Source organism: Hemibagrus wyckioides, linkage group LG18, assembly GCF_019097595.1.
Source record: "Hemibagrus wyckioides isolate EC202008001 linkage group LG18, SWU_Hwy_1.0, whole genome shotgun sequence".
Taxonomy (NCBI): Eukaryota; Metazoa; Chordata; class Actinopteri; order Siluriformes; family Bagridae; genus Hemibagrus; species Hemibagrus wyckioides.
Genome location: NC_080727.1, coordinates 23,249,661 through 23,265,783, shown reverse-complemented (window position 1 = coordinate 23,265,783; position 16,123 = coordinate 23,249,661). Strand labels below are relative to the sequence as shown.

The 16,123-nt window shown below is 38.9% G+C and overlaps 1 protein-coding gene across 3 annotated transcripts; it reads right to left on the bottom strand.

Annotated features, from left to right (window-relative positions):
* Positions 1 to 571: 571 nt before the first annotated feature.
* On the bottom strand, positions 572 to 15,306 carry st14b (ST14 transmembrane serine protease matriptase b). 3 transcript variants are annotated; one of them, XM_058415863.1, is made up of 19 exons: positions 14,967 to 15,306; positions 13,925 to 14,084; positions 13,705 to 13,835; positions 13,019 to 13,089; positions 10,947 to 11,134; positions 9,388 to 9,423; positions 9,052 to 9,286; positions 8,486 to 8,628; positions 8,282 to 8,379; positions 8,070 to 8,179; positions 7,252 to 7,385; positions 7,045 to 7,149; positions 6,058 to 6,165; positions 5,859 to 5,975; positions 4,934 to 5,056; positions 3,441 to 3,618; positions 2,777 to 3,054; positions 982 to 1,115; positions 572 to 888 (listed from the first exon to the last, which is right to left on the bottom strand). In XM_058415863.1, the coding sequence occupies exons 1-19, from the start codon at positions 15,009 to 15,011 to the stop codon at positions 724 to 726; spliced, it is 2,559 nt and encodes an 852-aa protein (XP_058271846.1). In that variant the 5' UTR covers positions 15,012 to 15,306; the 3' UTR covers positions 572 to 723. The 3 variants fall into 3 exon arrangements, with proteins under 3 accessions (XP_058271846.1, XP_058271847.1, XP_058271848.1); XM_058415864.1 differs by lacking the exon at positions 14,967 to 15,306 and adding an exon at positions 14,186 to 14,339; XM_058415865.1 differs by lacking the exons at positions 13,019 to 13,089; positions 13,705 to 13,835; positions 13,925 to 14,084; positions 14,967 to 15,306 and adding an exon at positions 11,475 to 11,776.
* Positions 15,307 to 16,123: the final 817 nt, after the last annotated feature.

Genomic DNA, 16,123 nt, shown 5'->3' with positions numbered 1-16,123 from the left:
GATCAGTGAAGGAAATGAACAGAAATGCACGTAATACAGCACTTTAACTAGACAGGTAATCAGCACCAATTATAACACAGTCCCTGAAAACAACTCATTTGAAATAATACACTGATGTATAAAACAATTATCATATTTAATAAGAAAATAAAAAGAAAAATGGCATAAGAACCTAATAATGCAGGAGCTCTGTTCTTAAAAATCTCTACATTATATAGTTATAGTGTATTTATCACACCACTGAAAATGATTAAGGTATTAATCCTTGCAATAGGTAACAACACCTGAGAACTGAAGACTTTTGCAATTCAGATTAAACACCAGACTGTAATAAAATGAACAGGACCTTTCTGATTGTGTCTCATTACTATTTAGAAAAGGGAACTTTCACTAGGATGCATTAGATAAGATAGATAGATAGATAGATAGATAGATAGATAGATAGATAGATAGATAGATAGATAGATAGATAGATAGATAGATAGATAGATAGAGGGAGGGAGAGAGAGAGTCAGTACCCAACAAAGACAATTACAAGAGCAGTTGTTTTTTATTTTCTTATAGATATGAGTGTAAGGTTCGATATGAAGCACATGGGACCAAAAAGGCTGTGTTTATTAAAACATGAACTCCTTTCTTCAGGAGCAAGAGGGATTGATCTAGAGTGTCTGTGGAAGCAGTAATTCCTTCGGGAGTGGGCAGAGTAGGCCTCAAATGTGCATTTTATACCCCACTCTCTTCTCGGATCCAGCTGCGGTACTTGGTGACCCGTGTGTAAATGCCAGGCTTCCCCTTTCGGCCACAGCCTTCACCCCAGCTCACGACTCCAACTAGAAAACAACGTCCGCTTGTTGGGTCTACAAAGGACATGGGCCCGCCCGAGTCGCCCTGATGGTGGAGACAGAGAATTTTATTAAGAACAGATTTAACGGATGTAGAAAAATCAGTGAGAGAGAAAACAGTTGTTTTTTTTCTTTCTACCTGACAGGCATCCACTCCTCCTGTCAGAATTCCTGCACAGATCATCTGAGGTGTGACCTCATCCTCTATCAGCTGACTGCACACTGTTTCGTTGATGATACGCACCTTTGCTTCCTGCAGAACTGACGCTAATTCTGAGTCAAGCACAAAAACAAACTAATCTTAAAAAGTTATGTAAGTGTGTACAGTGAACAAACACAGCTGTGAAGAAGAAAGTCAACAGAAAGTAAACAGAGTTGAGTGCAAAATGTTCTATAACCACAGAGCAATATGAAAAAGACAAATACATTTAAGTGACAGGATATTTAGTGAGTTATTGTTTCACAACTACAACAATAATAGTCTTAATAGTATATTAAAAAAAAGGATTGATATGAATTCAGAATTCTGTGTCTTGTATTTTGAATGTGAAAACCTGTATGCCCAACATTTGCCCTCATAACCCTATTAGTATACTCTAAGAAGCAGTTGGAGCTTTATGGTTCCTTCATTATCTCGCACGTTCATCTTGATAAACTTGTTTACACTCCCTTTTTCAGATCAGTTCTGCAGAGGGAGAGGCTGAGTTGTTTTCTCTCCAGACTGCCTCATGTACTCTACTGTTTTGCAAAGATTTACAAGGAATCAGGATTATCAAGATTATCTTGCTGCAGGACAACTGCTTCGTCCTGGTTGGGGTGGGTCCAGAGATTTGCATGTTTCCTCTAGGCTTTTTTTTTCCAGTTTCCTCCCACCCCCCAAAAACATACCAAAATTGCCCTTAAGTGTATCTATCCACGGTGCCTTGTGATGTATTTGTGCCCCATCTATGGTGAATTCCTGCCTCACAACCAATATCCCTGGGATTCACCTCAACCCTGACCAGGACAAAGTGGTTACTGAAAATAAAACATGAAATTTGGTCCTTCACCTTTTGGCTCATGTTCTTGTTCACACATTAATTCAATCATCATATTAATAAAACTTTTTTTGTTTTTATTAATTTCTTTAACAAATTATGATTAGGAACAAAGCTGCCTTGTGTATGCTAATATTTTTAAATGAAGAGTTTTGTACTATTTTAGATCTTTATAGAGAACTAATACTAAGGAGGCTTTCCTACTAGTACATGTGAATGTTTTTAACATTTTATGTGACAAACCTACTGAAAGTCTGTTCTACATACATCTTCTGTATTTTTTTTTTTTTTTTACATTATTACCAAATTAGAATTCAATACAATTTGTGTCATGGCAACAATCACGATGACAGCAGAAAGTTTTAAGACACCTCGAAATCTGACAGACGGCAATGATTTGGCTGTGACGTGCCATCTAGACATGCCACATTTAATCCTCTAAAGGCAGAAAGAGTCACAGCTGCTGCTTTTGCACATGCACAGGTCATGTGTCATGTACAAAATGGCTTCTTTCATGACAGTCTGAATCACACTGCCCAGGCCTGGGTTATTTTCCTGTAACATGTTTTTTATTTTTTATGTATGAAGCTGGACAAGATGTGATTCACCTTTTGAAACACACCTCCTGACTATTTTAGAAGGTGTGTAAGAATTTCATGTTCACTCTTCCTACCAGGTCAGTGTGAGAAATATTCCTTGTTTTTTTTGCCACTTATGGTGCACATATATTACTGGAATAAAAATGTTCAAATGTTTCAGTAGTCCTAATGTATCTGGAATTAAATCTTTAGGCCAAAATATTACCTGATTTAATAGGAACTAAACTCTAAAAAAATGTTTGCTCCATTGCATGCATACATTACTGTCTAAAAACAATTGCAATGTATTCATACTTACGTCCTTCCTCTCTGGTTTTGCCCCAACCTGTGATCCACACAGACTGGCCTGTAGGTAACAACTGTGTGGCTGAAGGTAGGCAGATAGGCCAAATATACTGGCTGAGGGTCACAGGGCTGTCCAGCTCCATCAGAGCGATGTCACTGTTGTAGAGCTGGGGGTTGTACTCAGGATGACAGATAATTTGCTTTACACCCTTCAGCACTGTGTTGGCTGTGTTGGTCTCACTCTGACTGTGCAGCCCCAGGTAGACATCCCACTCTTCTGGCCAAGAATATCTGCTCAGATGCACAGACGTATAAAATATTTGTTATACGTTACTGTTTCTGTAGTAATGTTTCTGTAGCTCATATACAGTTAAAAATGCACAATTTTTAATATTGTGAAATTTGTTTTTTAGTAGTAAATGTTTATTTAGATTTTTTGTAAGAAGTCTCCAGTGTCAGCACTTTCATCAGGGGTAAAGCTGTTACCATGGCAACGGACAAGTAGCATTTTTTTTTGTCTTATTAACAAGAGAGATGATAAAGAGAGGATGGTGAGACAAGAGCTATGACACAGGGCAGCTTACATTTGCAGTGGCATCCTGGCATTTGAACCTATGACCTTCTGATGAGAAGGTCACTCTCTTAAACACTAAGCTAACATGATGGCATATACATACCTGTTGGTCTCTTGTATGCAGTGTGCAGCAGTAACTAGCCAGAGGTCACTGATTAAGGAGGCTCCACACACATGACCTCTGCCCTTCAGGTGAAGACTAACCTGCCATGGCCAATAGCCTTCACTGGCCGCCTCACCACCCACAATCCGAGAAGACTGGTATGGCGTCATACCACATTCTGCGGAGAAATCAGCACAAACACACCAGTATTTAGAGCACATAGTGAGGTACTACCTGACATGAACACAGCAGTATCCATAGATATTCGTGATAATTGCTTTTGCATCCTGTTAAATTCTTGATTCTGACTGATCCATTTTCTGCTGCTGATTTATTTTCTACAACAGCAGCTCATACAGTACTGCTTTCAGTATGGTTGCCGTGTTATTGCTTTATAATAGTGTTGGACAGAGGACTTTGTGCCTTTCTTGTTTCTAGGTAACATGTCATCTTTTAATAGCAAGAAACTTGCTACAGGGAATGGCACTAAAACAGCAAATATAACTATAAAACAAATGATAAAGTCATTTTCTCTGAAGTTACACAATACCAGATATATACTTCAGAGACCGAAAGGAGACATGTGACATACACCGATCAGGTATAACATTGTGAGCAATTCCAGGTGAAGTGAATAAGACTGATGATCCTCATCATGGCACCTGTTAGTGGGTGGGATATTTTAGGGAGAAAGTCAACATTTTGTCCTCAAAGTTGATGTTAGAAGCAGGAAAAATGGACAAGCATAAGGATTTGAGCGAGTTTGACCAAAAGGGCCAAATTGTGATGGCTAGACCACTGGATCAGAGCATCTCCAAAACTGCAGCTCTTGTGGGGTGTTCCCGGTCTGCAGTGGTCAGTATCTATCAAAAGTGCTCCAAGGAAGGAACAGTGGTGGACCGGTGACAGGGTCATGGGCGGCCGAGGCTCATTGATGCACGTGGGGAGAGAAGGCTGGTCCGTGTGATCCGATCCAACAGACGAGCTACTGTTGCTCAAACTGTTGAAGAAGTTAATGCTGGTTCTGATAGAAAGGGGTCAGAATACACAGTGCAGGACGGGTCAGGGCTGTTTTGGCAGCAAAAGGGGGACCAACACAATATTAGACAGGTGGTCATAATGTTATGCCTGATCAGTGCATACTGTAATATAATATCTGATTAACATAAGTACATACAGAATTACTTTATATATAAAATAGATACTATGAGTGATTGTGCCTTTATCTGCTTTATCAGCCAGTGTGCTGTCTGAAGAATTCTGTCTGAATGCTTTGGGGAAGTGGGTAGACACGGTGAGAACATGTGTAGACATTAACCTGAGGTCAATCCTGGAGGTGTTTAATTACAGTATTTGTCAGGTTTTACATTTGAGTAATTTTATATATGTATAACAATACATTTCATTTCCTATCCTTGACAACAAATACGGCTGGCACTGGAGCAGCTTGTGAGTTATTTAAGTGGCTTAATAAAGTAAAAAACTAAGCTTACCGCAGCCTTCTTCATCTGAACCATCCTCACAATCTCTGTGCCCATCACATTCTGGGTTCTGCTTGCTGATGCACATGTTGTTCTTACACTTGAAGGTAAACTCAGAGCAGGTGAGGACTATAGCTAAACACACAAGAGAACAGGTAAAACCAGCTCCGTATATTCTACCTGTACACACTAAATACTCCAGACATGTATGCTTCAGACAGTACATATATATTCACATAGTCTTTAAAATAAAGGTCAAGTATTTCTGGTTCCCTGAAAAACCTTTTAGTTCATAATTCACTTTTGGCCACAATAAACTGAATCATTTAGCCCACAAAGCACATATTTTTAGTTTTCTGTGCCAACAAAAATGGTCATGACCCAAAAGAACCTTTTTGGCACCTTTAATTAACCAGAGTGGATAAAATACACCCATGTTTTATTGTTTCATTTTCAATAAAGCTGTTTTGACAAAACATCAAACATGTCTAGACTGTCGCACTGTGCAACAGGCAGCAGGACAACATATTTGTCCTTTCTAACAATCTACATCAATTAGGCATAACATTGTGAGTAGTGCCAGGTGAAGTGAATAAGACTAATGATCTCCTCATCATGGCACCTGACGAGCTACTGTTGCTCAAATTGCTGAAGAAGTTAATGCTGGTTTAGGTGTCAGAATACACAGTGCAGGACGGGTCAGGGCTGTTTTGGTAGCAAAAAGGGGGACCAACACAATATTAGGCAGGTAGTCATAATGTTATGCCTGATCAGAGTATACAGTAATTATTAAAAGAAAAAGGGCACAATAGACAAACTGGAGCTTTTCTAGCTCTCTTTCTTTTCTGTTTACTTTCTATTGCCTGTCCGGGACACTCTATAAATAGGTTTTTTTAATTTTATAGCAAGAAAAAAATGGTTGTGTTGAATGGCTTACATTTGGCGCACATGGATTCATCTGTACCATCCTCACAGTCATTATGGCCATCACACTTCTTCTGCTCTGAGACACAGCGGCCGTTTCGACATGCCACTTCCCCGGCTTTACAGTATCCTGCAGACAGGACAGTTTTACCAAAAATTCTCACCAAACTGTAAGGTTTTGTGTAAAATTAATGTTCCAGTTCCATTCCTACCACAGTTCTCCTCATCTGTATTGTCACCACAGTCGTTCACTCCATCACACTGCCAGTATTTGGGTTTGCAGAAGCCGTTCTTACATTTGATGTAAGACTCTTCACAGACTGCACAGGTAAAAGGAGATCTCAGATGACAAACATATGGCTACATCATTATTAAATGTGTTTTTGTAACATAAATTGGTGAAGCTATTTACTGCAGTAGGTAACAGCAACAAATCAAGAACTTCAGACTTAAGAAATCATAAGTCATTTTAAAGCAGGTCACTTTCTTCCTTAGCTCATAGTTTGCTCCTGTAAGGAGGTATAGCCCAAACTTTAAATTTATCTATATATTTACACTGATCAGGCATAAAATTATGACCACCCACCTAATATTGTGTTGGTCTCCCTTTTGCTGCCAAAACAGTCCTGACCCGTCCTGCACTGTGTATTCTGACCCCTTTCTATCAGAAGCAGCATTAACTTCTTCAGCAATTTGAGCAACAGTAGCTCATCTGCTGGATCGGATCACACGGGCCAGCCTTCTCTCCCCATGTGCATCAATGAGCCTTGACCGCCCATGACCCTGTCACCGGTTCACCACTGTTCCTTCCTTGGACCACTTTACTCACCTCAAATCTTCTAACACATCAACTCTGAGGACAAAATGTTGACTTGCTGCCTAATATATCCCACCCACTAACAAGTGCCATGATGGAGATCATCAGTCTTATTCACTTCACCTCTCACTGCTCATAATGTTATGCCTGATCAGTGTATATGTGGTTTATATTCTAATATTATTACAATTGGTTCCATATGTCAGTACTGATGGATATTACACCTGATTCAAGCAATGTCTTCAGGTTAAAATGGTAGCTACAAAATTATCTGAGCTGTTAAATCATCAGCCTCATCGCTCATGTGCCACAGAAGTGAAATTCAGATATCAAATATGTCTCAGTGTTCCCTTAAATGTAAAAGAGACAGATCTGAACAGACCGCAGTTCTTCTCGTCGCTCATGTCTCCACAGTCGTCATAGCCATCACATCTCAGCTTCTGAGAAACACAGGCATCATTTTCACAGTGGAATTTCTTAGAACAACCTGCAGGTTAAAAGACAAGCATGATTATACCATTTTTTCCTTGATTATTATTAAATGTCATTTTTTTAAAAAATACACATTTAGTATAAGCAGTAAACATACGATCAAAGGGTTTGAAGGTTTCGAACTCTGCAGAGAAGCCCTTGTCTACATGGGACATATCAGAGAAGAATTTTATATCTGCCTTATCTGTCTTGATGACGAGGGGTACGTTCTCAAATTTTTCTCCACACATCCTTAAACATAATAAATTAAATACATAGTAAGGAACATTAACTGTAACTGTCACTTACAATAATAAAACTAATACACAAAATAATAACACCTGCATTAACATGTTCATGGTATCAGTGAGTAAAAGGCCACAGCATTCTTGAATTTTTCTCCAGTCTGACTGGTCAGAAGCTATTGATACTATTTCCTGTAACAGTATCTCTGACAGTAGTGCTGGTTATAAACAAATGACATTTTATATTAATGCACTAAATGTAATACATTATCAATACTATAAAAACAACTTACACAGAGACTTCTAATTTATTTAAAAGAAAAATGTGTGTAAGTTGCACATGTTGAGTTTTCTGTCACATATTTTCTGTGAGAGAAGGCTTTATAACATCATTAACTTGCTTAATATTTATTTATGCTGAAGTTCCTAGATTCTTCATGTTGTTCATACTCACTCACTCACCCACCTACTCATCCACACAACCACTCACTCAGCCACCCACCCACCAACCCACTCAACCACTCACTCACTCAATTACTAACTCACTCACTCACTCATTAACTCACACATTCACTCACTCACCTGGCCACCCAAACCACCACTCACTCACTCAAGCAATCACTCACTCACTCACTCATTAATCACTTAAGTAACCTATATAAAATAACTTTACTTTCCACAGAGGTCTAACCTGTTGCCAGTAACCTCCAGGTAATCTTTAGTACAGTTGTCAGGGCTCTGTCCTGGATCATTTAGTGAAAACTTGTTGAAATTTAATATGATGTGATTTCCCTCTGGAACCTGAGACAAGACATACAGATGGAAAAAAAAACAACTAAAAATGTATGTTATTCAGTGACCCAGCACAATTTACATTCCCTGATAAAGAATTGGTTTTGTTACTTCAATGTTCCAAACACATTGGGCCTGAGGAGGATAACTGGAGGGAAAGCCAGGAGACGTAAAGGTGCCTTTCATCCCTGTTAGTTTCCCACCACACCCTGAAAGGTGAGACGAGAGAGAGCTTCTTCATGGTTAGGATGAAGGATATAATATAATCCAAAGGCTCTCCGAAGCTCTTTCTCTAACATTACCTTGTAACTGTACCTTGGATTTCTGCAGGTACTTGAGAGTATTTTGCTCTGAAGCCTGGGAAATTCTTCTCTTCGTTTGTGACCAGAGTAACTAACATGACATTTCCAGAGGACAGGAAAACCAGCTGCTCTTTGTGGGTGTAGTGTCCACATTTCCTGTAAGGAGTGGTTTTACAGAATTATAACAGCTATTAGAATTACTAAATTACACATAGTGCAGTCATAAGCAAACATTCAAAATATTTCTGTTTGTTACACAGCCTACTAAAGGCAATATATTAATAGAAACGTACCAAACAAACGTTTCTTTTATAAAACTAATATTTTGATCTTCAAAGTAAATGGTGATATCAAACCTATTTCTTCTCTGTGACATGCCAGAAGTGCTTGTTCATAAGAATCTACAATTTGAAGGTGTTATCTTTAACAACTAAAATTCTGTGTAAAGTTATCCCAACAGAGGCAAAAACAGAAAAGACGGATCTAAAAATGACAAACTGCACCATTATCTGAGAAGCGTCAGCGTCCTGATTCTTTGCTTTAATTATTTTTTCTATATTACACTGAATGAGCACCTACTCTGCCATGACATGATTCTCACTGGGGATAAGAGAATCATACACCCTAATGAAATCTTTGTGGCAGTCATTCTCCAGGTCTACCACTGTGAACTCCAGTCGAAGTCTGTGGTCAGGGTCGGCACGGAGACGCCACTCGGTGTAGGTGTTGGAGGCATAGGGAGAATCGGGAAAGCCTGGAGACTGAATGAAGTCCGTCTCACCCGCACGAGAGTGGTGGGATTGCTTATGGTGACCTGATATTAGTAACACTGTTAGTAGATACCTGAAACTATATGGTGATAAAAATTGTAAATGTAAAAAAGGTAGAATAAAAAGCTGAGGAACAGTAAATTACCTTTCAGAGCTGAATTAACCATGCGAGGATCAACAGCTGCGACAATGGATTTAACCAGTTAATAAAAAACAACACAAAACTGCTTAGGTCAGTTTTTTTTCATACATAGAAACCAACCACAAATGTAATCACATTGAGGAAGGAACTTATGTGCCATGGTGTGTAAAAATGGAAAAACATTCAAAGAAGACAAAAACTTGGGACCATGTATAAGGAGTAATAACTCATTTACCGGTTTAAACTTAAAATGTTTACAAATCTGGAAATAATGTTTAAATATGTATAGATGAGGTTATAAATGTGAAGGTATATGGGGAGTCTTTCATTAGAATAGGGATTAAATCTTTTAATTCTTATTTTCAATTCTGTTAACCAGAACTGAAAAATTGTTATAAATTGTGTTACAGCGCTCTCAGTTTAGAATAATAATGAAAAGAATATCTGCTTTCATTTCTTGACCCATTGTAAGTGTCATTTATTTGAAGATGATGTTCCAATACTTTTGCTCTGCAATTAGGCCTTCTCTGCTGGCCTAAACAGCATTAATCTGTATCACTGACTTGCATTTTAATATACTTAATATATTTTTCCATGAATGTGTATTAAATTATTCCCAATAGTCTATTCTTTACATTTCATAGCTTTTCTCTTGGTTGAGCTGCTTCCAGTAGTGTATATTTATGATATATTTATGAGTATTTATCCAATCATATTTAAGCCAGTGGATGACATCATGTGTTGTCCGGCCATAAGGCCTTCAGAATCAATAGTGCAGGTGCCCAAAGCTTAAAATAAGTGGCAATGAAACTGTTCCATTAACCAATCAGATTTTGAGTTGGTGTCACTGGGGCCATCTAGCAGGCATACGATTGGATAATTGGAGTAGTCAGAGGCAGTGACCCGCCCATATACATTGTTTCTATATTCTCTGCGTCTCATTTCAGATGCTGCGTCCTCCGGAGATTGCAGTTTGCTGCATACGGCATCAAGAATGTCTTTTTTGAGAAAATTAACCGTAATAAAATGGACTATTCCTTGTGAGGTGTGAAATACTGTAGAATAATTTCTTTTTTACTTTGTTATTTAACGGGTGACTAGTATCTATTGCCGTGGCATCCAGGGGCGATTCTAGAATTTTAATTTAAGGGGGGCTCCGCCCCCAATGAGGATATATTAGTAAAAATAAATAAATAAATAAATAAATAAATAAATAAATAAATAAAATAAAATAAAATAAAATAAAATAAAATAAAATAAAATAAAATAAAATAAAATAAAATAAAATAAAATAAAGGTGTGACTAACAGGGTAGGATGGTAAACTTATTGCAGCATTCCACTGTATTGAATAGATGAATATAACATTTGAGTACTGAACAAGCCGAATACGAGTCTTTTTGATCACACACACACACACACACACACGTCCTCTAGATAGACATACAAATAGATAGATATAGATATATAGATTTGACAATGTGAAGAGTTTTTGGAAGAAACTACACATATTAGAAAAGAAATAAAAGTAAATTCAATATTACTGCTACCAGTATTAGTTACCTGCAGACATCATATTGTTAATAAGCAGATCATTGGTTGGCTTGCGTGACAAGCTCAGCCTCCGTGTTTGTCCTGGCTCCGTGGTACGCATGGACGACTGAATGGCTTCATCCAGAGCAGATACCTCAGCCTCTGGCACACTGAACTCAGAAAGGTAGTAGGCAATAACTGTGCCATCACCGGATTCACTGAAAAGGAGAGTAACATTTTGCTATTATTTTGAGGTTCAGCGTTTTTTAAGTAAGAAAATCTAAAAACCGTTTGTATTAGGACAGTAAAGATGACATTTTTATTAATATAATTTTAAATAAGACATTTTTAGCTTTACTAATATTTTCCAACTTTAAATGTCAGAACAATGTTAATTATCATTTCTCACTCAATTTCATCACAACAAAAAACTGATCCCCAATTAACCCTTTTTCTTTAGTCTACCAGACCTTTGTCATCGTTCAAGTCGAACCTTAAAAGCAGGTTATTTCAGTTGATACGTTTATATACACTATATTGCCAAAAGTATTCGCTCACCCATCCAAATAATCAGAATCAGGTGTTCCAATCACTTCCATGGCCACAGGTGTATAAAATCAAGCACCTAGGCATGCAGACTGTTTTTACAAACATTTGTGAAAGAATGGGTCGCTCTCAGGAGCTCAGTGAATTCCAGCGTGGAACTGTGATAGGATGCCACCTGTGCAACAAATCCAGTCGTGAAATTTCCTCGCTCCTAAATATTCCACAGTCAACTGTCAGCTGTATTATAAGAACGTGGAAGTGTTTGGGAACGACAGCAACTCAGCCACGAAGTGGTAGGCCACGTAAACTGACGGAGCGGGGTCAGCGGATGCTGAGGCGCATAGTGCGAAGAGGTCGCCAACTTTCTGCAGAGTCAATCGCTACAGACCTCCAAACTTCATGTGGCCTTCAGATTAGCTCAAGAACAGTGCGCAGAGAGCTTCATGGAATGGGTTTCCATGGCCGAGCAGCTGCATCCAAGCCATACATCACCAAGTGCAATGCAAAGCGTCGGATGCAGTGGTGTAAAGCACGCCGCCACTGGACTCTAGAGCAGTGGAGACGCGTTCTCTGGAGTGACGAATCGCGCTTCTCCATCTGGCAATCTGATGGACGAGTCTGGGTTTGGCGGTTGCCAGGAGAACGGTACTTGTCTGACTGCATTGTGCCAAGTGTAAAGTTTGGTGGAGGGGGGATTATGGTGTGGGGTTGTTTTTCAGGAGCTGGGCTTGGCCCCTTAGTTCCAGTGAAAGGAACTCTGAATGCTTCAGCATACCAAGACATTTTGGACAATTCCATGCTCCCAACTTTGTGGGAACAGTTTGGAGCTGGCCCCTTCCTCTTCCAACATGACTGTGCACCAGTGACCAAAGCAAGGTCCATAAAGACGTGGATGACAGAGTCTGGTGTGGATGAACTTGACTGGCCTGCACAGAGTCCTGACCTCAACCCGTTAGAACACCTTTGGGATGAATTAGAGCGGAGACTGAGAGCCAGGCCTTCTCGTCCAACATCAGTGTGTGACCTCACAAATGTGCTTCTGGAAGAATGGTCAAAAATTCCCATGAACACACTCCTAAACCTTGTGGACAGCCTTCCCAGAAGAGTTGAAGCTGTTATAGCTGCAAAGGGTGGACCGACGTCATATTGAACCCTATGGATTAGGAATGGGATATCACTTAAGTTCATATACGAGTCAAGGCAGGTGAGCGAATACTTTTGGCAATATAGTGTATATACGTTTTTCACATTTTCCTTTTTTCCAGTAAGTGAAATACATGGACTACATGTTATAGGTTGATTAACAGGACTGGTTTAAAAAAGCGGCAACGATTGTCCAAGTAGGAGCAGAACTATTATTTTTATATAAGATTATCTTGATATGATTGTTGTCTTTGAACACATTTAAACATGACATGCTGCATTTTTATTATAGAATGCATGCTTCTCTTTCAAATCAGGCCAGTTTAAGGCAAGATGTGTATTCATATCAGAATTGCTCACGATCTCAGAGTTCAAAAATGAGTACTAAGAAGTTATAAATGTAAATTCTTTACCTGAAGGCTTGAATACTGGAGCTGACATAATATTTGGAGAGTAATGGCACACTGCTGTACATATTTTTCATCTGAAAGATGTAAAAATAGCTTAGCAGATAGAAGGATAAGATGGCAATGCAGTGGGTAGTATAACATCTTCACAACTCATGGATCTCTGGTGTGAGCCTGTGCTCAGGTTAGTATCTGTGTGTTTCACATGTCCTCCCTATAACTCCCTTGTGAGTTTCCTCTGGGTTCTCCAGTTTCCTCCTATCTCCAAAAAACATGCCAGTAGCTGGATCGGTGTAACATTAGGTGTGAATGGCCAGGTTTGCCATTCAGGGTATATTCTCGTCTCACCCTCAGTGTTCTCAGGATAGTCTCCGAGGTCACCATGACCCCAAACAAGATAAAGCAGTTAAACTAACTGTTTTTGTTAAAACCTCTAACTTGTTTTAGTAACTCCTTCATGATAAAGAGCTTAGCTTGATTGTATTATTAGAACCTCACCATTGTGCACTAGCATGAGGATATGTCTACATATGACTACAAAGCGCTTCTGCAAGTCACTATGTATAAGATCTCCTAAAAGCACTCTGATATTGGTAGCATAACAAAACGAAGAATTTTAGGAGTCTGGTAGGTGCTTAAGAATAAAAAAAAAAAAAAAATTAAATAAATAAATCAGGATAAATATGTCTCACTTGTTTGGAAAGGTGAGAGGCCAGCTCATTAAACTGAGCACTGCTGCTGTCCTCATATGAGTCTGTGAATCTCCGGTTGGCGACTGTCAGAGAACCGGCAAAGACCTTTTTAATTCTTACATCATTTCTCACTGTATGAGACAGAAAGCAAGCTTTAGAAACCTACAATACAGCCAGTGGTTCTATATGGATCTGCAAATTGTCTAGGGTGAATACTCACAATGAAAGTTCCACACTAGTAGACCTGTTAGAAGTGCGGTGACTGCAGCCAATATGACCAGTATGATTACTAAGATGGCCCTTACAAAAAATTTCTTCTTCTTTACCTTCTTAGCATCAGATGCAGGAAGAAATTGCAATGATGGGTCCACAGGGTCATCCTGCAACGGTGTAAATTTTTTTTTTGAAATTTCTAATAATGGACTAGGTAACAAATAAACAAACAAAAAAATATTGTACAATATAGTATGTAAAACTACACCTGTGCATTTAACATGTACACCGATCAGCTATAACATTATGACCACTGCCAGGTGAAGTGAATAAGACTGATGATCTCCTCATCATGGCACCTGTTAGTGGGTGGGATATATTAGGCAGCAAGTGAACATTTTGTCCTCAAAGTTGATGTTAGAAGCAGGAAAAATGGACAAGCGTAAGGATTTGAGTGAGTTTGACCAAAAAGGGCCAAACTGTGATGGCTAGACCACTGGATCAGAGCATCTCCAAAACTGCAGCTCTTGTGGGGTGTTCCCGGTCTGCAGTGGTCAGTATCTATCAAAAGTGGTCCAAGGAAGGAACAGTGGTGAACCGGTGACAGGGTCATGGGCGATCGAGGCTCATTGATACAAGTGGGGAGAGAAGGCTGGCCCGTGTGATCCGATCCAACAGACGAGCTACTGTTGCTCAAACTGCTGAAGAAGTTAATGCTGGTTCTGATAGAAAGGGGTCAGGATACACAGTGCAGGACGGGTCAGGGCTGTTTTGGTAGCAAATAGAGAACCAACACAATAGGCAGGTGGTCATAATGTTATGCCTGATTGCTGTATACAATCAATATAAATAAAGACCGAATGACTGCTATAAACACACACACATCTAAAAACATTTTACAAAAAATATTATAAAAACTTTAAAATATAATATTTTAAATATGCCGAAAAATAATAACAACATACAGATTTAACTAAGCTTAAAAACAAGGTCTAGTCATTGTCATGACGATGTGTTAATTTTATCATTAAATTTGCCGTAAATCTTACCGGGTTTTTCAGGCTGTCTTCAGTTCCATTCCCGAGAGACTCCATAATATTCACTCAGTGCAGTATAACTCAAAAACAGGGCGACTACTGGTGCACTATTTCCTCCGGTCTGTTGCTTCCACTTACTTTGACCAGGTGTCTACACTGTGTACAGGTTCAGTGGAGAACACAAGGGAAATAGTTGTAGACCTGATCTATCTAGAAACATCGCTGTTTTACCTTTAATGGTCCTTTGGCTTCAACCTGACGGCGTTTTAAGGAGTTGACTCGGTTGTATTGGATTCGCGTAGTTCAACACCGTAGCTCTAACTTTAAAGGTATGTAGCTGCTCTCTAATGAACCTGTACACAGTGTAAAGGCGGGGCTACATTAAACCTGCCTAAATAAAAGCAAAAACAAAATAAAACAAAAAATACAACCAACAAACAAAAAACACACACAGAAATTTCATATTAAGTCATTTATTTTCAGGTATACCACATACCGTGATTCAGGCGGTGTTTTAATTTTCTCTGACAAATGTTGATGGTGTAGTGTCAGGCCAGTTTATACCCTTAACCCCAGACTGCCCTCATCACTGTTACCTTCTGGCTGTCCCATTTAGCTAATCCCTGAAGGCACAATGTACAATTTAAAAAGAGTATTCCTAAACCATTACAGGACATTACTTACTAATCTGCTCTCTCTCTACGTGTTACATGTTTCCTGCTGCTTGATGAGATACCATTGACTCCTTCTGAGCTACAGATTTGCCTGATCCATACTAAAGTTCAGCTTTCCTGTAGAATCCCACTGAAAGTTTCGTTTCACCAATCTCATTCACTACCAAACAGACAGGATACTACATCACAACAACCCTGACCAGGACTTATATTTATACATTTATGGCCTACTAGAGGCCATTAACAAAATTTCTTCCCAGAGCAAATACAAATTGGCATTTTCTTTAACAGATTACATTATATTGGTAATATTACTATAGTATTACTTTTACTACATACAATACTGCTAGTATTACAATATTAGACGCAGTGTTATTTAGTGCCACTAGAGGGCAGCGCTTAACACCTTTTCTCACTCTATGTTATTTGCTATATTATACTGTTAATATTACAATCTTAGACGCAATGTTATTTGTGCCACTAGAGGGCAGCGCT

Bases quoted from the DNA above. Each gene is read 5' to 3' on its own strand.
- st14b (XM_058415863.1), bottom strand. From the start codon at position 15,011: ATGGAGTCTCTCGGGAATGGAACTGAAGACAGCCTGAAAAACCCG. The intron at 14,085-14,966 runs GTAAGATTTACG...ACACCGTTGCAG, and splicing joins AAGACAGCCTGAAAAACCCG to GATGACCCTGTGGACCCATC. The intron at 5,976-6,057 runs GTAGGAATGGAA...TCCTGTCTGCAG, and splicing joins TACAGATGAGGAGAACTGTG to GATACTGTAAAGCCGGGGAA.